Below are 18,349 nucleotides of genomic sequence, written 5' to 3'. Positions count from 1 at the left end.
TAACAAAAGCTAATTAGGACAGTGGCAGTGGTTTAGCAACAAGTACAACAAAAGCCTCGACATTCTTTAGACATGAGGGTTGCTGCTGGACCACGTTCTCACAAAGTCAGGTCTGTGCTCTTTCATCCTTCGATGAGATGTGTGAAGAGTTGGCAAAACACAGTGAAATCTGGTACTAACATTTATATTAAAAAATATGGAATATGTGAAGTGAACAAAGCCACAAGCTTCTACTGCTAAAAATAATGAGGAGCATTTTTAAATTATGCCATGTTGGAGGTCTGACAAAGAGCTACTCTGTTTTATTTTGAACACAGAGCCCTTTCAGATCAGCCTTGAAATATTCTAAAAATAAGCTTTCCGGTGATGGTCCTACTCCTGGCCATATATAAGAGGTTTTCAGGGACATGAAATGAAACACTGTAGTGCACAAATGACAGAATACAGAAAATTTATTTAAATAGTAGCAGAGATCAAGATAGTAAGTTTTAAGACCTAGCAAAACACAGAAATGCTGCACGTCCGCTACTCCATGTTACTTTGTAATCCATTTATTTCGTAAAGACAAGTGAGGAACAATCATTTTAAAATGTCTTTGGACAACACAAAGCCCAGAACAAGTACTTTTGTATAGATGTTTTGGGACTTCTGATTTTATTTTCATTGGTTACACTTCTGTGTCCCAAGGGAAAAAAAAAATATAATTAAGTTGATGTAGTAACATGAATCAGTGAAGGAAATGCTTATAAAGCATTGTTTAATGAAAGTGAATCGGGTGCTTCTTAACTTGAACTGCAAGAATACCTTTACTTAGGATCTGATAGTACAGCAAGGCCTCTACTATTGCCTTCACATTAATGTTCCCTTGGTATTCTTTTAATTACGATGTTTTAAGACAAAATTTCAAGTGTGCAAATACTGTTATCTGAAACCCTGCTTCATGATATAAGTTTCAAGACAGGATTAGTCTTGATTTTTCTTCTACTCAAATATGATGGTGCCAGACTAAAATCCTGTGAAAGACCAAGGATGTTCACTAACAGAAAACATGAGGTCCTCTCTGAAACCACTGATTCTCTCTGGATGTTGAAGCATGAGTTCAAGTAACTCAGAACAATGGCCAAGAGCAAACACAGAAACTAAGAGCTAGAAAGTTTTTTGTTCTTCAAGTTAGAATCTGATCCAGTTGCCATTGCAGTTACTTTCTTTTGCTTTGGGAGATCTTTAGAGGAGGGCAGGGTTCCCTGAAGACAAACTGCATGATGCCATAACTTCCTTTGGGAAAGTGCAACCCCTGGTGATTGGGGGTTAAGACTCTCAACACCAGAAACCACTGGCTAAAGCCATGTGAAAATGGAAGAAAATGGTTACAAGCAGAGGCTGGAGGAGTGCACATCCACAGAAGGTCCAGCTGGAATTCTGAACTGCCTATGAAAATATTGATTTGGGAATCACAAGCTGTGGAGCGGATGAGGAGGAGGCTGATAGCCATCTGTGGAGGAAGCTCTGCTTGTTTCTCAGGGGTTCTAGAGATCATGGAGTGCTGCTGAGGGTGCCAGCTGGCCTGCTGCCACGAGCCTTCTCTGTGCCACCAAACAGTCTCTGGGAAGCCTGCCCATGGAATCATAGCACATATTCCAAACAAGAATCACTTGGTATTTCTTCACTATGAAAGCTGATGAGCAGCCGATTTTCTTTCCAAAGCTCAGACTTCCAGGGTTTCTCCTGACTGGTTGTGGTGGGGGCATGGCTGGGTGAGTCTCGGGAGAGTTGCTGACAGCAGAACAGGAAGTGTTTACTTAAGACTTTTTTCTTTTCTCCAATCTTTTTGGCTTGGCCACATGAACACATCCCATGACCTATTCCAGAGACTGTGGCTTAAGAATACCTGAATTACTAATTTTCCATGTTCTTGTATCTCTTCAGTTTCTCAAGGACAGATGATGGTTTCTCATGGTACCTTTCTGTTCTCTCAGTAAAACAGGACTTTGTCCAGCAGACAGAAATGGAACCCTCTTCCTTATTGAAGCAAGGACTGAAGCTTGAGGCTCCCTATTGATTTTTTTCAGTCATGATTAACACTCTGAATGGCAATGCTGTGCAGAGCTGAGGAACAAAAACCTCAAACATGCAGGATGCTGGTTATTGCTTTAAGACTGACATGCTTTGGGATGCTTTATAACAAGGAAATCTTACTTCATTTTATTCAGTTAATTATAATCAGCTTAAAAATGGAGATTAGAACAGGAGCTACATACCAGTCTTACATAATTATACATAATGCGTACCTACAAACACATGGACTGTAATTCTTCCTGATCAAATTCTAACTTTGTATCTCATTACTATCATTTTGGTTGTGGTAGAATCCAAAAGCAATTCCCCACACCCAGATTATTCCCTGCACACTTTATACTGGGGCAAATCTGCGGTAAAAATGGTAAGAGAGGCTCAGTCCCGCAGACTCTAAATTTAGAACAAGAAATACCTACAGAACATGGTGAACTCAGTAGGTGATTCATTTCCTGTTGAAGATGTTTCCTAAAAACTCAAGTTTATCTCCCGAAGGTCACTCCCACCTTCAGAAAACATACACAACAACTTATTTTTAGAGTTGTGTAGAAATGCCTTGCCCACACAGTAAATTGGACATATGTTCTTGGATTTAGCTGCCAGTTCTATGAAAGTTAAAGAATTCTGGGCTCACTGTTTTTACTAAATAAAATTTTGCATTTATTTTGGTCAAAGCAAAAACCAATTCTGCATAAAACCATTGCTCATGGACCTTGCAATGAGAGCTAAGTCTGTTGTTGACATTCTTATGCTTGGTTGTGGGTTGCTGCTCCTCCTCCAAGTACATTCCTAACTTTAGATACAGCAACTGGAAAGGATGCTGGATTGAGCACATGCTAAGTGGCATTGCTAAATCAGAGTGAAAGTGGTAACTCTTCCTTTCTGCTGCTATCCTTTGCACAATATGGAAATGTTGTTCCTCTATCCTGAACATCCTCCTCCTTTGCTGATTGGCCCCAGCAGCTTCTTGTGTCTGCACAGAACACTGCACATTCACCAGGCCATAAACGAGGGAATGAAATACCCAAACTCCTGTGATCTTTAATCAAATTTATTACCTGCAGTAGATCCCATACTAGAACTGCGCACAAAATTTCTCATGTGTAAAATTGGGACGTATTTTTGTAGGTGAAAGTAGAATCAGACTGGTTTGAGGGTTCGATGATTCACATTGTATTTAAAATTTAAAATAAGTTCAAATCCCCAATTCAGCTATCACTGAAAACATTGGTTTGGATAAAATACTCTACATTATTTTCAAATGACAGGGTACAAGCTATTTAAAATAATATTAAGAGTATTCTGAAGGTGTATGAAGAAACTAGAGCTGAGCATTGTGTACAGTGTAGTACCTGGGGTGGTGAAATTTAAAAAAAATAACAGAGTAAAAATTCTTTAGGAATAATAAGAAACAGGGTAAAAATGCCAGAGAGATGTTAGAAACTACCAAGATGATCCACCTTCTATATCTACAAATAAGACAATAGGTTTTCACAATATTGGTCGGCTGATACTAATTTAGAATTAGATATTATATCCTGATTTCCTGTGGCTTATTTCTAGAAAATTGATTTTTAAAAGCCCAAATCAGCAGAATATTCACAAAAAATGTTCAACATTAAAAAATGCAAAAAGAAGGAGACAGACACTGAAAAGACAATGCTGGGAAAAAAAGGTTTTTCATCTAATGGTTGTTTCAATTCTTAAAAGCAATTAAAAAAAAAAAAAATCCAACCTGAAATTATTTGTGCATCTTCATGCAAAGACCTCGGCATTCAAGGAGCACTTTATCCATCTCCACACATCATAAAATTCCACTAATTAAGTTCTCTCTTGTAAAATAATTTATATTTTCTGTTCCTCAACCACTAGATTAATTTTTTTTAACACACATATATTGCTTCCTGGTATTACAGAAAGAATGCTGTAGATAAACATTTTGTATATCAAACATTTGAATCTTAAATGTGAAAAATCTCTTCAGGTGTAGGCGTATAAACAAATATAAATTTGTCTGTATGAAGCTCAACTGGAGAGCCACATAGGAAGGAAGATGGTTCTAAAAAAGATGCTTCAAAAAAACACCAAAAACCCAGTATCAGCATGAATAGAACAACGACATTAAGCTGTTAGAGGCTGGTGAAATGTGCTCCTCTTCTCTTGTGATCTTCTTGTCTGGCCTTTGGTGTTTTGGTTTGCACTGCTCAGTGGCTGGGTCTGTTTGGAGGTTTTGGTTGCAAATACAGGAAGCAGAATTTGATCATTTGTTATTGCAATGCCTAAAGATACAGGAATTTCTGCTTGTTCTTTGGAGCAGGTGGTTTTATGTAGCTCCCCTGGTGGCTGAATGTCTCTGCTGAAGCAGTAGGGTTTAAGGGATGAAACATCCAACTGAGATCATGAAAAGGCTAAAGTTTGATCATTTCTGTTAAGCTTCTAGTGAATTCAGACTCTGACAATGAACAAATTTGGGCATTACCTCAGACAGCCAGTGAGGAGAGGTAAATATAGTTGGGATTATGTCCATCCATAATGTGAAATTCTCTGTATATCCGCAATTCTGTGCATTCATAGTATGAAATTCTCTCTATACATTCAAGTTACTTTCATGCAAAGTATGGCAGGCAGAGAACAGAAAATCAAGTTGTTCTGTGACAAGATTACCCACAGCCATATGGAGGTGAGGCACAGTATCATCTTGGCTTCTCTTAAAATATGTCACGTAGTGAAGAGGCAAGTTAGGGAGTGAAAACACTCACCAAATTTAGAGTCTCTGAATAATGACACTTGAATCTGGTTCTATTTGTTAAACTCCTGCTGTAGAAGGAAAGTACTTCCCTAAAATATGAATTTCTTGCATGTTTAACACTACAATATGGAGGACTCCTGTGATGTTCAAGACAGTTCTAGAAGTCACATCAGTAAGAGCTTTGGCATAATCATAGAAGAGCACGTACTGGGCTGGAGTGCCCAGTGCACTGTTTTTGACTGCAGATTCTGGCTATAAAAGCAAGTATGTCAAGCCACAGATCGGGACATTTGGAGGGAAAGTGGAGCTTTGCTTTACTGACACAAGACAGAAGTTTTTGTGCCAATCCTTTTGCCTTTAGTACAGAAAAGCATGACAGAAACATTCGCTGCCCCTCTCTGCCCAGGGATGGTAAAAGACAGAGCTGCTGACAACTCTTTAGTGTATAATAAAGGGTATGGAATTCAAGGAAGAACCCAGTGCACCTCTCTCCCCAGACCCACAGAGATGCAGACAGGTCATGGTACAGGATTTAGTGCCCTGTTCCTCTCAGAGGCAGATGTTACTGCAGTTTAATGCAGTTTAGGAGAACTGTAGGTGTGTGATCAATAAGCAAAAACACATCCTTGAAACACTTGTGAAAACATTTTCTGACTAAAGCTAGCTGACATTATTCCAAGAGCTTTGTATTTAAGAGCCTGCACCTCAGAATCCCCTCTCCTCCAATTAGGATCAGCACGCTCCACAAAATCCTTGCTGTAAATATATGGCCCAGCAACGCTGTTATGTACTGAGTAGTTGAAGGTGTCTTTATGTACATTATGCATGAAAACCAATGCAAACTCATGTTGCAGAACAAGGTCAAGCAGGAAATTGAAAATTAAATGCCAGTATCTCAGTAATAGCTTCCTGAAGGGCACATTAGAAACAGCTTACCAGAAATCCTTCCAGAAGCAGGCAAGAAACAAGAACGTCTTTCACTTGAACCCATTTCTGTTGCCAATAATTCTTTAAAGTCATTTAACTGTCTCTGGATTTCCATTTGTGGCAGGGTTTAGGAGGTGGGGGGTTAACTGACTCTTCAGTTTTTTATCCCTCTTTTCTAAGAGAACAGAGGGTACTCTTCCAGGCACTAAAGTTCTTACTTAAAGATGGTTTAAGTCCTTTGGAACTTTACAGACAGAATTATGAGGGTCTTCAGGCCCTAAATGATACAATAGGTGCCTCCTGGGATCTTCTTATTTTCTTGCCTAAGCAAGTTGGATGCCCAACTCCCTTTTTTGGGAGTCTTTTGGGAGAAGCTGTGTATCTCAGGTACTTACCTTCTTTTCCTTGGCCAGTCATTTGCATTTTAAAGCACTTAAATAAAGTTTGCAGATCTGGCCACCAATCTTGAAAAGCCACTGGGACTTGGACTGCTAAACCAGTTCTGAAAGTGAAAACTGTTAGAAAAAAATATTCTGTGTTTCAACCTGCACTTTCTAAATCAAAAACTGGTGTCTGTGAAACCAAGAAAGTTTCTTTTTCTTCTATAGTTTATAATATTCACATTCTGGAGCTCCTTCATGTCTTTATGTTTACAGTCTAATGGTATTTTAGGCAGAGTTTTAATGCAAAACCTATGCAAATGTAGTGTTTGTTATGAGAAATGAATACCAATAACTATAAATATTCATGACTTGATGTAACAAGCTGGGAGAGTTTCTGTGTCATCTTCTACAGTGATTACTTGGAGCTCTGTTTCATTCCCTAAGCAAGGATCTGTGCCTGCCCAAATGTAATTACTTAATGTATTAACTGAGAAAAGGCTGTGAAAAGAGTAGTTACAGAATCAGCAACAAAGGACAAATAATGGTATGGCAGACAGAAACCAGAGCACAGGAGAAGAGCTTCATGTCTTTTAATTCAAAGACATTTTTGCCACTTTTTAATTACTACATTTCCTCTGGCCCTTTCCAGAATTCCACTGTGGTTGCCCTGAGAGGAGTAGGAATTGAGTCCTATCTCTACACACAGTGTAGCGACTGGAAAAAACATGGACCCTGCTCTAAGTCGATAGACTCTCTTTATCAAGCACACACCAGTATTTATATGTTTTCTCAACGTACAAGTTTAGGATCAAACTGTGTAGCCAGTGATCAGGAGACTATCCAATCATGCAAATAAATGGCAGAGCAGATGTTTCTTGCTCTTTTATATCGGACACTCTCACACATCCCACACAGCCCTAGCGGCCCAGTGCTCTGGACCACTTAATTGAAGCATTCTCACATAGGTATTTATGGCTGCAGATGGTCTTTGGTATGCACCTTCTCATGGGAAAAAGGTGCTTGTGAAGGTCGACAGGAGCAGCTGCTTCTACACACAACTCTTATGTCACAGTTCAACAAATACATAGTATTTTCCCTCTTAGTTACTTTTTTTTTACTAAACCAGGCATAGGGGGTTGCATGAAGAATAATGTAAAATAAGTTGAGATAAACTATTTAAAATTCTATCTAAATATGAATTTATGTGGACAGTGTTCTTAACTGGGAAAGTCAATCCAAGTCTTTGGCAGTGAGAATGATGTGACCATGGCCCCGAGAGAGTTAAATGGAAGCACTTCCATTGGTTTCACCATGCTCTGGGTGGGGCACCACCTTCTCCCTACTGCACTCTCTAAAACTAAACCAATGCAAGTCCTGCCACAAAGCAGCGAGCCCATAAACATAACATTACAATGAGCAATAAAACCTTGAGAGACTAGTTTCTCTATTGCTTTAATTTATACTCCTGTTAACCAATTTTAAATGCACACTAAAATACCACGTAATTCTGAAGATGTCAGTGTGTGCATAATAGAGCCTGCCAAGGCCATGCAATCTAAATGTTTCAGCCATATTCTATTAGACTTCAGTCATTTATTCTTTATTTTAGGAAATCCTAATCTGAGGAAGGAAAGCCATTTGAAGATGTCCAACTGCAGGATAGGAAAAGCAAAATGGAATCTGAACTCCCTCTGGGGAAATGCCCTGACAGGCACTTGTGAAAGGGAATTCTGTAGCCATGACCTATGCAGCCCAGTTTGGAAATACAGAAAGGTTGACTCCACAATCTACAATGTTCTCTCCTATGTCATATGCTGTATTCTGAGTCATAGAGAACATAAGTCCTGCAGCTCTAAACTGGGACTAAAGCTGGGAATTAGCTATCACTCCCAGCTGCATCCTGATACGGCTTTAACTGCACCTCACTGAGATTTGGAGGAGCAGCTTCTCTCAGAGCTGAGCATCCTGTTCATCCTGTACTTGTTAGTGCTGTGGTAGCACCAGCATGATCCCCGTGCATAGGTTTAATCCTCCCATTCAGCCCCTCTCCTCCACGAGAAGCAAGGATACACTATTAAAAACTGACTTCCTCAAAAAGCACATTATTAATATAATTGCAGCGTGAACACTCTAGAACAAAAGAGATGGAGGCTACACTGTGGAAATAAGTAATTTCACTACACTTAAAGAACTTGGAAAGAGATGGTTTTAAATAAAACCATTGTAAAGGGAATACAATCTTGTATTTTTTTTTTTGAAGAATCAGCTTCTGATGGCCTTTATTCAAGGTATGTAGCATTTGTCTCAGCAAGCAAATCCCAGTGTTTCCAGTGTGACCTATTTTCAGACAAAAGTAATAACCCAGGATTTTCCAAACTGGCAGCAGCTCTTGCTTTTGTAGCAACTACTTCAGCCAGACTTGCATCGTAATTATTCTAGTGTAGGAACCACACGATGCCTGATTTCAGAGACACAACTAAACCCAACTTGACCAATTTCATAAGCAAGGAGGAAGAATCCCATCTCTTCAGCCGTCGATTGAAATGTCATTGTTCTACTGCGAGTGCTTTCAGCCTTTGGGTTTGAACTGGAACAAGTGGCTGTGGAATGGGGCTGTTCCTCGGCCTGGACACGTCCACCCTCCTGCCTGCCTTGCCTCTGAAGTTATACTATGAGATAGTGCCAAAATGTCACTGCAGATAATCATTTGCAACATTCCTCAGCTCTATTAATCCAAGGCTCTGCAGTGGCAGCTCTGGTGATGCCTGGGCAAGAGGTGCCAAGCCTTTAGTGCCCATCCTGCTGCTTCTCTGCTGGGGCAGCTGCACTGCTTCATGTCAATCAGCCAAAGCACGGGGCTGATCCAAAGGATCTGCAGGAACATCTTTTTCTTCTTTAATCACAGGGATGCCAGGCAGACCAGCCTGATGGCACAGGCATCCGAACTGGCTGCTTGATTCTCTCCCGGCCTCCAACTGCTGCCTTGAACTCAGCTGATCTATTTTTCCATACCTACATCTCATTTAATATTTGTAAAATGACCTCTCTGAATAAAGACCTCCATTCTTCACCAAACCCCCCACAACAAACTCATAGATATTAAAGACACAGGAAGAATAAATTAGAGGAGGTCATACAAGGGCCCTAAAGAACCACCTCTGTGTTGGGGTGGAACATCTGTCAGCGGTGTGCTCTGGTGTCAACTGAACAACTTCCAGTGTGACCTGGTTATTTTGTGCTCCATCCCTGAGTATTTTTCTCTGTCATGCAGGCTCTGAAGGGCTGCAGGCCCTGAAAGGCTGCAGGCCAGGCTGTTGTCGACAAGCACTTGTGAATTACAGCAGTGCCATTTGCACCGCTGTAGTTAACGACCTGTCAGGTTTCCCATTATGATGTTATGCTGTTATTTTCAGGGTTTATGTCCTGACTATAAAGCTGGTGACTGCTTGGTTTGGAAACACTAATGCATTTTTTTGGTATGTTTTATAAATATAAAATGAAAAAGTGCCCTGACATAAAATCAGTCTCTATTCAGAAAGGTAAAAGGTGACAATTTTAAGTAATATTTTCAGTGCTAGAAAAAACCAATCAATAAGATTCAGGAAGGTTCCTTTTTTGGGCAGAGTCATTAACCATAATAATGCGATTTACAGCTCGCAGGGGCAGCAGGTACCCGGAAATGCATTAAGTAGGTGACTGTATTTTATGGTGACTTCTGAGAGGATAAATCTTTCACTGACCACAAAAAGCATGTGCCAGAAATGCCATGATGGGGTGATGGTATAGGATAGCTATATTTTAATCTATGTAAGTAACAACAGTAAAACTTCTCCAGATAATAATTCCACATCCTCCTAAACAGCCAGATGTGAATGGTGAGCATGGATTTTGCTCCTGAGCATGTTCAATACATTCATGGTCCAGTGAATTCACAAGTGACCTTTTTAGAAAGGTGTTACGAGAGGAGGAAATTTTCAGTAAGTACAAATGAGTGGTTTCGGACTATCAAGTCTCCAGCAATCCTCTAATTGAGGAGTCTAAGGAATCCTACACATATACAAACATGGACTTTCAGAAATAAAGTCAGCTCAGCAGGTTACTGAATAAATGCTATGATCAAACAACCCCCTGAATCTCTATTTATAAGTTAAATCATAGCTGTCTATTAGGAAAGTACTTGCATACCTCAGGATGTATCCACCTTTAGGTAACAGTCTCATTTCCTTTTCTTTTTGATCTCTTTATTAAGCAGGGGACAGGATTTGACAGGGAGGTTTTTTGTTAGTACCAGTGAAGCTTTCAGTGACACCAACAGGCAGAGTTACTCTGTGTGACCATGTACAGAACAGTGGTGTGATCTTATTTCACAGGAGTTTATTTTAACCACAGATAAGGTTGTAGCTGTAGTGACCATATTTTCCTATGTATGACAGGGCAAATTCTCCACTAAATTGCACTAATGAGATGTACAAGTTAAAAGCTGCACACTGTGTTTATTATAAAGTTCTCAGTGGTGCTGGGTCCATCCCCAGTTTAACAGGAATCATCTTCCTGAAGTCACTGTAATATCCTGATAAGAACAGTCTCAGTCAAAGAGGAGGTGAATTCCTACCTGACAATCAAAACTGTAATTGTACTACTCTTAAAATGTAATTCTTCATCAAGGTATTTTACAACAGTAATTTTTTTAAGTGGGATAATGACAGAAGTAGCAGTGAGGCAACATCTTAGTGCCACTCATTATCTCTGTTTCCATGTTATACTGCAATCCCTTCCAGTTCTATCTCATTCCACACAGATTTATGGCAGAAGTACCTAAGCAAACATAAGCTGGAGCACTGTAAGCCGCCTTCTCTGATTAAGTCCAATTACATTCCATTGGGGAAGAACGTTATTAGCACAGAAAAATACTATTCCTTATTATTCTCAGTGACTTCTTTCTCCAAAGGACACTAACTTATTTTACATTTTATCATGACAATCTATAAAAAGGGCTTTTTACATAGGAAGTAATGATTGCTACTATTTAGTACAAAAACACCCACAACAAAACTACTACTACAAGGTAATTAATAGCCAGAGCTCCAAATCCCCTCCTTACATAAGGAACTGTGGCAGATGTCATTCTCACTTTCAGCTTGGATTATTAGCTTAAAAAAGGTCCTTGAGTCGCTGAGCAGCAACTAATTCTTCTATCAGATTTCTTCGTGTTTCAATTCTACACATCTAAGGCATGGATACCACCAGTGCAAAGGGTGTCAAAAACTCCTTAGATACCTTGTGAAGATTAGCCTGTCAAGGCATAAGATAAGATAAAACTTCTTGAATATATCAATACATACATCCAGCATTGTACAGGAGCCTTTCTGGCCCCTGGAACTTTACTGAATAATCCTTCCAAGTAAGGGAGTTATGGAGGTTTCAGTTATTAATGACTTAGTCACAGGCCACTGTTCCAACTGCTTTTATACTCAACTCGTCAAGAGTATCACAGAATGCTTTGGGTTGGAAATGACCTTAAAGATCATGCAGTTACACCCCCCTAAACCTTTTCCAGTATACCCCAGTATTTATCCTTGGAATTCCTTCCTTTGCTTTTAGGTGAAGAACCTAAGAAAAGAAAGATTCCTAATATTAGTCTTACCCTTTTTATCCCAAACCCCAATTTTTGATGGTAGGGAAAAATCTGATAAATTTCCTAATCTGTCATCCCACAGGGATGATCCTTCTTTTTTTTAAGCAAAAGCTTAAGAGGATGCAACGGAGAACCCTTGCAAGATCACAGAGGTGGCTTGCTGGCTTCTCACTTTTAACTGGCTTAAAGTGGACTTGGATAATATTAAAAAAATTATTGCATTACATTTGCAGAAAGGGCAGTTACTTTCCCAACAGTACAGGTCTTCAAGGTTCTGTAGTGATTGTAAGCACACAGTGTGTAGGACAGCAGATATTCTGGATACTGCTCTCTGAGGATATGACCAACCAAATTGTATTAAACCTCTTGGACTTCCTCCCAGCTAGAAGCCATCATCCATGCAGGTTTTTGGTAGCTACAGTTGTACCAAAACTTCCTGGCACTTAATTGTTCTTTGTGCTTGTAAGTTATATTTAGTGTCAGTGAAGGGTAAACAGCATCTGCTTCAGGATAGTGGGAAAGAGGATTTTCAACTTCATCAGAAAGTATCTGGAGTACTCCTATCCCAAAAATGTTATCTAACCTAGCAGCAAAAGGTGAGGGACAATAATTGACAAGGATCTCCAGATCACTGCCTTCAAGGTCTTCCTTATTTGCACATTCCTGAAGCAGAAGAGGGGACACTGCCCATGTCCATGGTGGGGGAACCTGCAGGTGCAGCGGGACAGGCTCCGGACAGCTGGTGGCACAGCAAGGTCCAGCCTGCCACTTCATGTGCTGGTTATAAAAAGGGAAGGCTTGACCTTTTCAGTGCCTGGTGGCACTAGGAACAGACAGGTAGACAACTTGAATCATTCGGTCACGTCAGGATAACAAAGCAAAGGCCAGGATACATCTGCTACATGCAATTTTTCTTTCGTGGATACCAATCATAACTGAGGAGGAAAAGCCACAGCTAAGAAAGATAATTAGGCTGTTAAAAGAAAAGGGATCTGACACCACGTTAGCAAAGAACTGTGTTTCAGTCACAAGTTTGTCAAAGTTTTAGAATTTTTGGTCTTTAGAGCGCTCTACTGTGGTTAGTACACATTGCTGGCCCCCTAAAATTTATTTTTTTTCTTTCATGGAAGGACTGAATTAGAGGGAAGAACATCATTTAGAGATCTGTTTGCAAAATGGCTGCAGTTACAGGCCATATGTAAAACAGTAACTTTATTGAAAAGGCCCTTTTAAAAAGGATTGATGGATGTTCAATAGAGAAGGACCTGAAGACAGCAACTTTTGAGTTTCACAGCGGTTACAAATGCACCTGTAAAGGGTGATCCCCAGTCCTGAGCTCCTTGGCCAAGTGAGAAAGGGGGCTGTGGGAACCAAATCATGGTGCCACCAGGTGTTGTGACAGGGAAAAAGTCCATGTTGTACTATATTTAACTCTCACATAAAATTTTTTTTTAAAATCTAGTTTCCTTCCTAGCTACATGATTGGTAAAGAGTCAATTTTTGCAGAATCACCAAAGGAAGTGAAAAACCAAGAAAATATCTGGTATGAAATATATTTCATTCAAGCTATCTTTAACTGACAACCAAAGCTGAAATATTATATATACTAACCTAAGTTCAAATCAGTAAGTGAATGATTTCCAGAACCTATGCTCTATCACCCTGAAGAAATCAACTGTTCCAATAGATTGCTTTCTAAAAGAAAAACTGCTATTATTGTTCCAATGAATAATTACATATGGCTGGTTAATTCCTTAGGGGCAGCAGCAGACTGCATGATTTTCAAGGGTGTGTGCAGACTGTTTAAAGCACTGCTGTAGCTCAGACAGCACCACTGTTTTCACTTATAAGCAAAATGCACCAGATGGTGAGTGATGCTGCAGCCTCCTGAAGTTCCAAAATAAGACCAGGAGAGATGTTCTAGTTAGAAAAGGGAGCAGCTCAGGAGTAGTAATCAGCAGGTTTGGTTTTTGCTGTTCAGGCAGCCACGCTAAGTGATCACCATCTCAACATATGACACAGACCCCTCTGTGACTGCAGGGTGGCACAAACTGAGAGCTGAAAGTTTAGTGTGTGGGTTTGAAGTTTTGCATCTCTCAGTTCCAAGCCATGGACAAACAGTTCATGGTTCTTACAGTGACTTGCCCATCAAAGGTTATTTTTGAATGTGTACATAAAGAAATTTCTAATTTTAAAAAAAGCTCAAAGCTGTAATAAAAGAAATCTTGAAGCCCAGACAGGAGAAACTAGGGACACTTGAACTACCTCTGTGGGCCATAACAAAAGCACATGGGGATAGCAGGAAGTTTAAAATAAGGTTTTGGCACTCATGATCAAGCTTGTCAATTGTTTCAGACTTCTTTTCCCTCATAAATCATTACGAAATTCATGCATCTCCTCCTTGGAGGCAGTTCCTCAGTGCTTCACAACCACTGCCCATGTTTTTGAGTCAGTGCAGTGTTGCCAGCTGGTCAATGTTAGGGCATAATCCCACCAACAGGATCCTTGCAAAATGCAGGAAGAGCATTACAGAACTCCAGCAGTCTTTTCCCTTTTAGGGTAAAACAAGCTGTGAAGGAACTATGAACTGGGGATTTCTCATCTCAGAACCTCAGGGAAACAGGTGGGCTTTGACTGGTGATCTGTGGCCAGTAATGAATCCTGGTGGATGTAGATCTTCATCTGGAATTAGAGTTCATTTACAGCATTTATTACAAGGAAGGAGAACACCATCTGCTCCTTCAGTAATGTTCACTCATTATTTGATGGATTTCCTCCTGTTAGCTGGGGTTGGCACTAGCACCCTGTAAAGTAACTTTAGATTTGGTATAATTCAGTAGGGGGGCCCGAAGACAGTGTCTTCCCTGGGAACGAAACACTTATATGCTTGAACTATCACACAGTCCAGCGTTTCCACAACAGGATGGAGGTTTGGCAAGTGCCTTCTGTGATCACAAATTAGATTTAACTACCTTTATATTTTATGCTTACCAAAGCCCACTTTCATAATGCTATGAAAAAACAGGACCAATATGAAAAGAATCAATACAGTCACAAAGATTGTCAAAGGTTATGCACATCTGTTTGAAGTAACAATTAATTTGGAATATGATTGTCTTGGCCACCTGGAAATTGCTTGCACCACTTCAGTGACACAACATGTTCATAGTCATAGCCAAAGGAAAAATATGAGAAAGGTTATTTAAAGGTGTTTTAACCCATCAAGAACTACTTTGATATTCCACACCAGAAAAAGTCTATGTAGTAGAAGTTTGTAATAATGTAAATTATTTTATCATTATGCAAATCACCATGCATAAAGGAAAGTACTCCTTCTTCATCCTTGAACATTCCCTGAAGTTTAATTTGGAACCTAATTTGCATTAAATTAACATTTTTAAGTTCTACTTACTTTCTACTTTGTTTGCCTACATGATTTAAATCATAAGAGCAATTCTTTGCTTGTAGAACAGGTGAGAGATGGAGAGTGGTTTCTGCACCAGTAGCAGATACACAAATCTAGCCTTGATGAACCTTTCCTCCTGCACTTGAGAACTCTGCACCTCTCTTTCAAGGCTGGGCACCAGGACAGACCTGAGCCACAGTTCCTGTGCTGAGAGAACCTGTCAGTTCCCAATGCTGCCTCCTCTTGGAGCACTGCAAGAAAGGAATTTGGGAAGACACTGTAAGGGGTCTTGTACCTCCTCTCTGCCTAAATCCTCCCCTCCTGTGAGATACACATCACTGACTGCAGCACAGTGGCTTACAGCAGGAAAAAACCTGTGTCCAGATGAACATTAGAAAGGGATTTAAAATATTTTTTTCTAAAATCTATTGCAGAATATGGGGAGTCTGGGATTTGGGAAATGTAGTGAAGTATGGCTTGATTTTATGAACTGCTCAATGGTAAACCTGCACAGGATCCAGTGTGGGGGTTTTTTTTATGCTTCCAAAACAGAATAAGCAGAAAAACTTATGAATGGCATATTCTAACCCAGTCATATTGTGATACACTCCTAACTGCATTCTTCCACAGCTCTCCACAAAAGAAGTGAGAGTTCAAAGAGAGACAGTGACTTTGCTTTGAAGTAGGCGAAAAGTACTCACCCAGCTAAAGCTGTGACAGACAAACTCTGGCAACTCCTCCTGGAGCGTTTTACAATGATATTGCCTCTAATTAATCATCTCTGCATTTGTGGCTGCTCCCCCAAGCAGCTCCAGAGCTGGATTCATGTCAATTATATTAGCTGAGATGCCAGTTCTGAACTGCAGTAACAGGCTCTTGGACAAACACTCCTTTCTAATATCTTTGGGGGTGTTCACTTCCAGCCCTGGGTCAGGACAAACAGCTGTGGAAAGAAAACATCCTGGCAGATGGCTGTAGCTGTTTGCTTCAGTGCACATCAGTCAGCAACTCCAGCAATAGCTCCTCAGCCTGCCTGGCAGCTCTCACCTCTCAGGTGCTAATTAGCATCTCGTGTGAGATCTGATACGTGACTGCCACCGGCACGGATAAACTTAATATGCACCAACAGATCCTTTGTGATGTGTTAGTCTGAGAGCACAGCCACAAATGCAGCCTTGAAATGCTTTAAATATGGTTTTCAAAGGCTCCCAAACCTAGGTGCTGCTGGAAAAAAAAATCAGTTGTTTGTTCTGTAAGGTCTCATGGGATTTCTCTCTTCTGCTGAGGCTGACAGGTTGCAGAGTTGAATTTGAAAGAAAGGTGCCCCCAAATTCTCCTTGCTTTCTTCATGGCTGCTTGAGTGAGCTGTTCATTACTGACTTTCTGGACCAGTTCTTGAGGATGTGTGCTGAGTTAGTCAGATATTCAACCCATATGAGTAATTCAGGTTTCCCTCAGAAAGGAGGTGTCCCTCCACACCACTCGAAGAGGTCTTCCCTCCTAGAAGTTTTTGAGTCATCACTGTTTCCTCATTCACCTTCCAAAGATGTTCCTAAGCCTAAATTTCTCACAGTATTAAGACTAGAACACCACAAGCATGAACTGATCACAGGTTTCTTTACATCCTGACAATTATATTATTTTTATCAGTAACTTTAAATTTAGGCCTGTTCAGCAAATATTTTTTTCATTCATTTTCTGCTGGGCATCTACCTGACTCGTGCAACTCAGGAAGGCTGAAATATCTTGAGAGCAGGTGATTATATTCTCCAGGTTTCTTCCCCTGCTGTCACTATGAGGAACTAAACATGCCCAACAATACACTGGAGTGTCTGTGACAGCCCAAACCAATCTCAAGCAAATCTGAAAAGCTACTTTAAGCTACATCAGTATGTAATTAAGCTCCAGGCCTCTAGATTTTCACAACCATTTCAGTGCCAGAAATGTGTGGGTTGAAATATTTCATCTCATTTGCACTAGAATTCTTAACAAGACAATCAGCATTTTGGGACTTTCAGATGACTGTCAGGTTGTAACAGCTCTCACAACAGTAAAAGCAGCTGATGATAGGTCAAATCTACAGATCCTCAGGAACAGCTCACACAACAGCTCAGCAGTATTTTCTAGTATTATGAGGAAATGAGGATCATGTAACAGTTTTCCTGGTGCATTCATGATAAAACTTATAGCACTACTTTACCTTATAAGAGATGGCTAATATACATAAATTAATGCATATTAATCTCAATTGCACTGAAAAGATACTGCACAGAATCCTTTTAGCTGCCTCTTGATTATTTATCATTTACTAAATCTCAATGAAGCCCAGTTATTTGGTTTTTTTTACTCATAGTTTCTTGTTTACTAAACAAAAATCAGTGAAAATTGCATGCAGTGGGTTCCTGTCCTACTCATAAAATTGTAGAAATGCAATTACCTAGAAGTGCTGCACCAGATAAATAAATTCATCCAGTTAACAGTAACACTTTTCAGTTCCTTTCCCTTTTCTACACACAGAACACACACACTCAAAGTAGCACATGTTGGTTTTACTGAGAGAAACCTGGAATGTTATCAAAGTGATTTCTTCCCTGAAAAACTGCCATGATCTTTGGATGATGGATTAACAGAAACCTTTCTGTGCTTCATTATAATGTGATGTTGAGTACTTGTCAACTAAAAGCCTTTGCAATGAAAACAAATCAACCCGAAATATCTTCCCCAAATCCAACTATATTAATTCCAGTGGAAAAAAATATTTAAGAAAGGCTAAAATCTTAAAATTACACTTACCTGGAACAAAGCTTCCCTGGACCACCTCCTTATAAGCCCACCAGCCTTCATGGATTTTTGGTGAATTTTGTTGAGCTAGAAAGAAATAATCAAAGAAACTATAAAATTAGGGGAAAACATAAGACTTAATTAGCTAAACTTTAGGAATTCTAAACAGGCTACTATCTTCTACATAAGAGTCACTCAAGTTCCCAAGTGATCTTTATTCAATTTACAGAATCATGCTATGCGTACGTATCTTGGAGAACCTTGTCCCTGTTCATCACACAGTAAAATATACTCTGCTTTGGAAGACTTGATCACTAAACTTAACAATTCAGGTAGAAAATGAAGATTTATAGCACTACCAGTGACTTCTGTGCCACCTATAAAGTCAATATGGG

General features: G+C 39.8%; 1 protein-coding gene across 1 annotated transcript in view; it reads right to left on the bottom strand.

Annotated features, from left to right (window-relative positions):
- CA10 (carbonic anhydrase 10) overlaps positions 1–18,349 on the bottom strand; it is a 188,317-nt gene that overhangs the window by 133,199 nt on the left and 36,769 nt on the right. The window contains exon 3 of the mRNA XM_048323590.1: positions 17,967–18,041. Coding sequence (XP_048179547.1) covers positions 17,967–18,041 — 75 coding nt within the window. The remainder of the gene's footprint in view (positions 1–17,966; positions 18,042–18,349) is intronic.

This window comes from Corvus hawaiiensis, chromosome 19 (genome assembly GCF_020740725.1).
Source record: "Corvus hawaiiensis isolate bCorHaw1 chromosome 19, bCorHaw1.pri.cur, whole genome shotgun sequence".
Classification (NCBI taxonomy): domain Eukaryota; kingdom Metazoa; phylum Chordata; class Aves; order Passeriformes; family Corvidae; genus Corvus; species Corvus hawaiiensis.
Note: the sequence above shows the minus strand (reverse complement) of the source record. Positions and strands in the feature narration are given on the sequence as shown.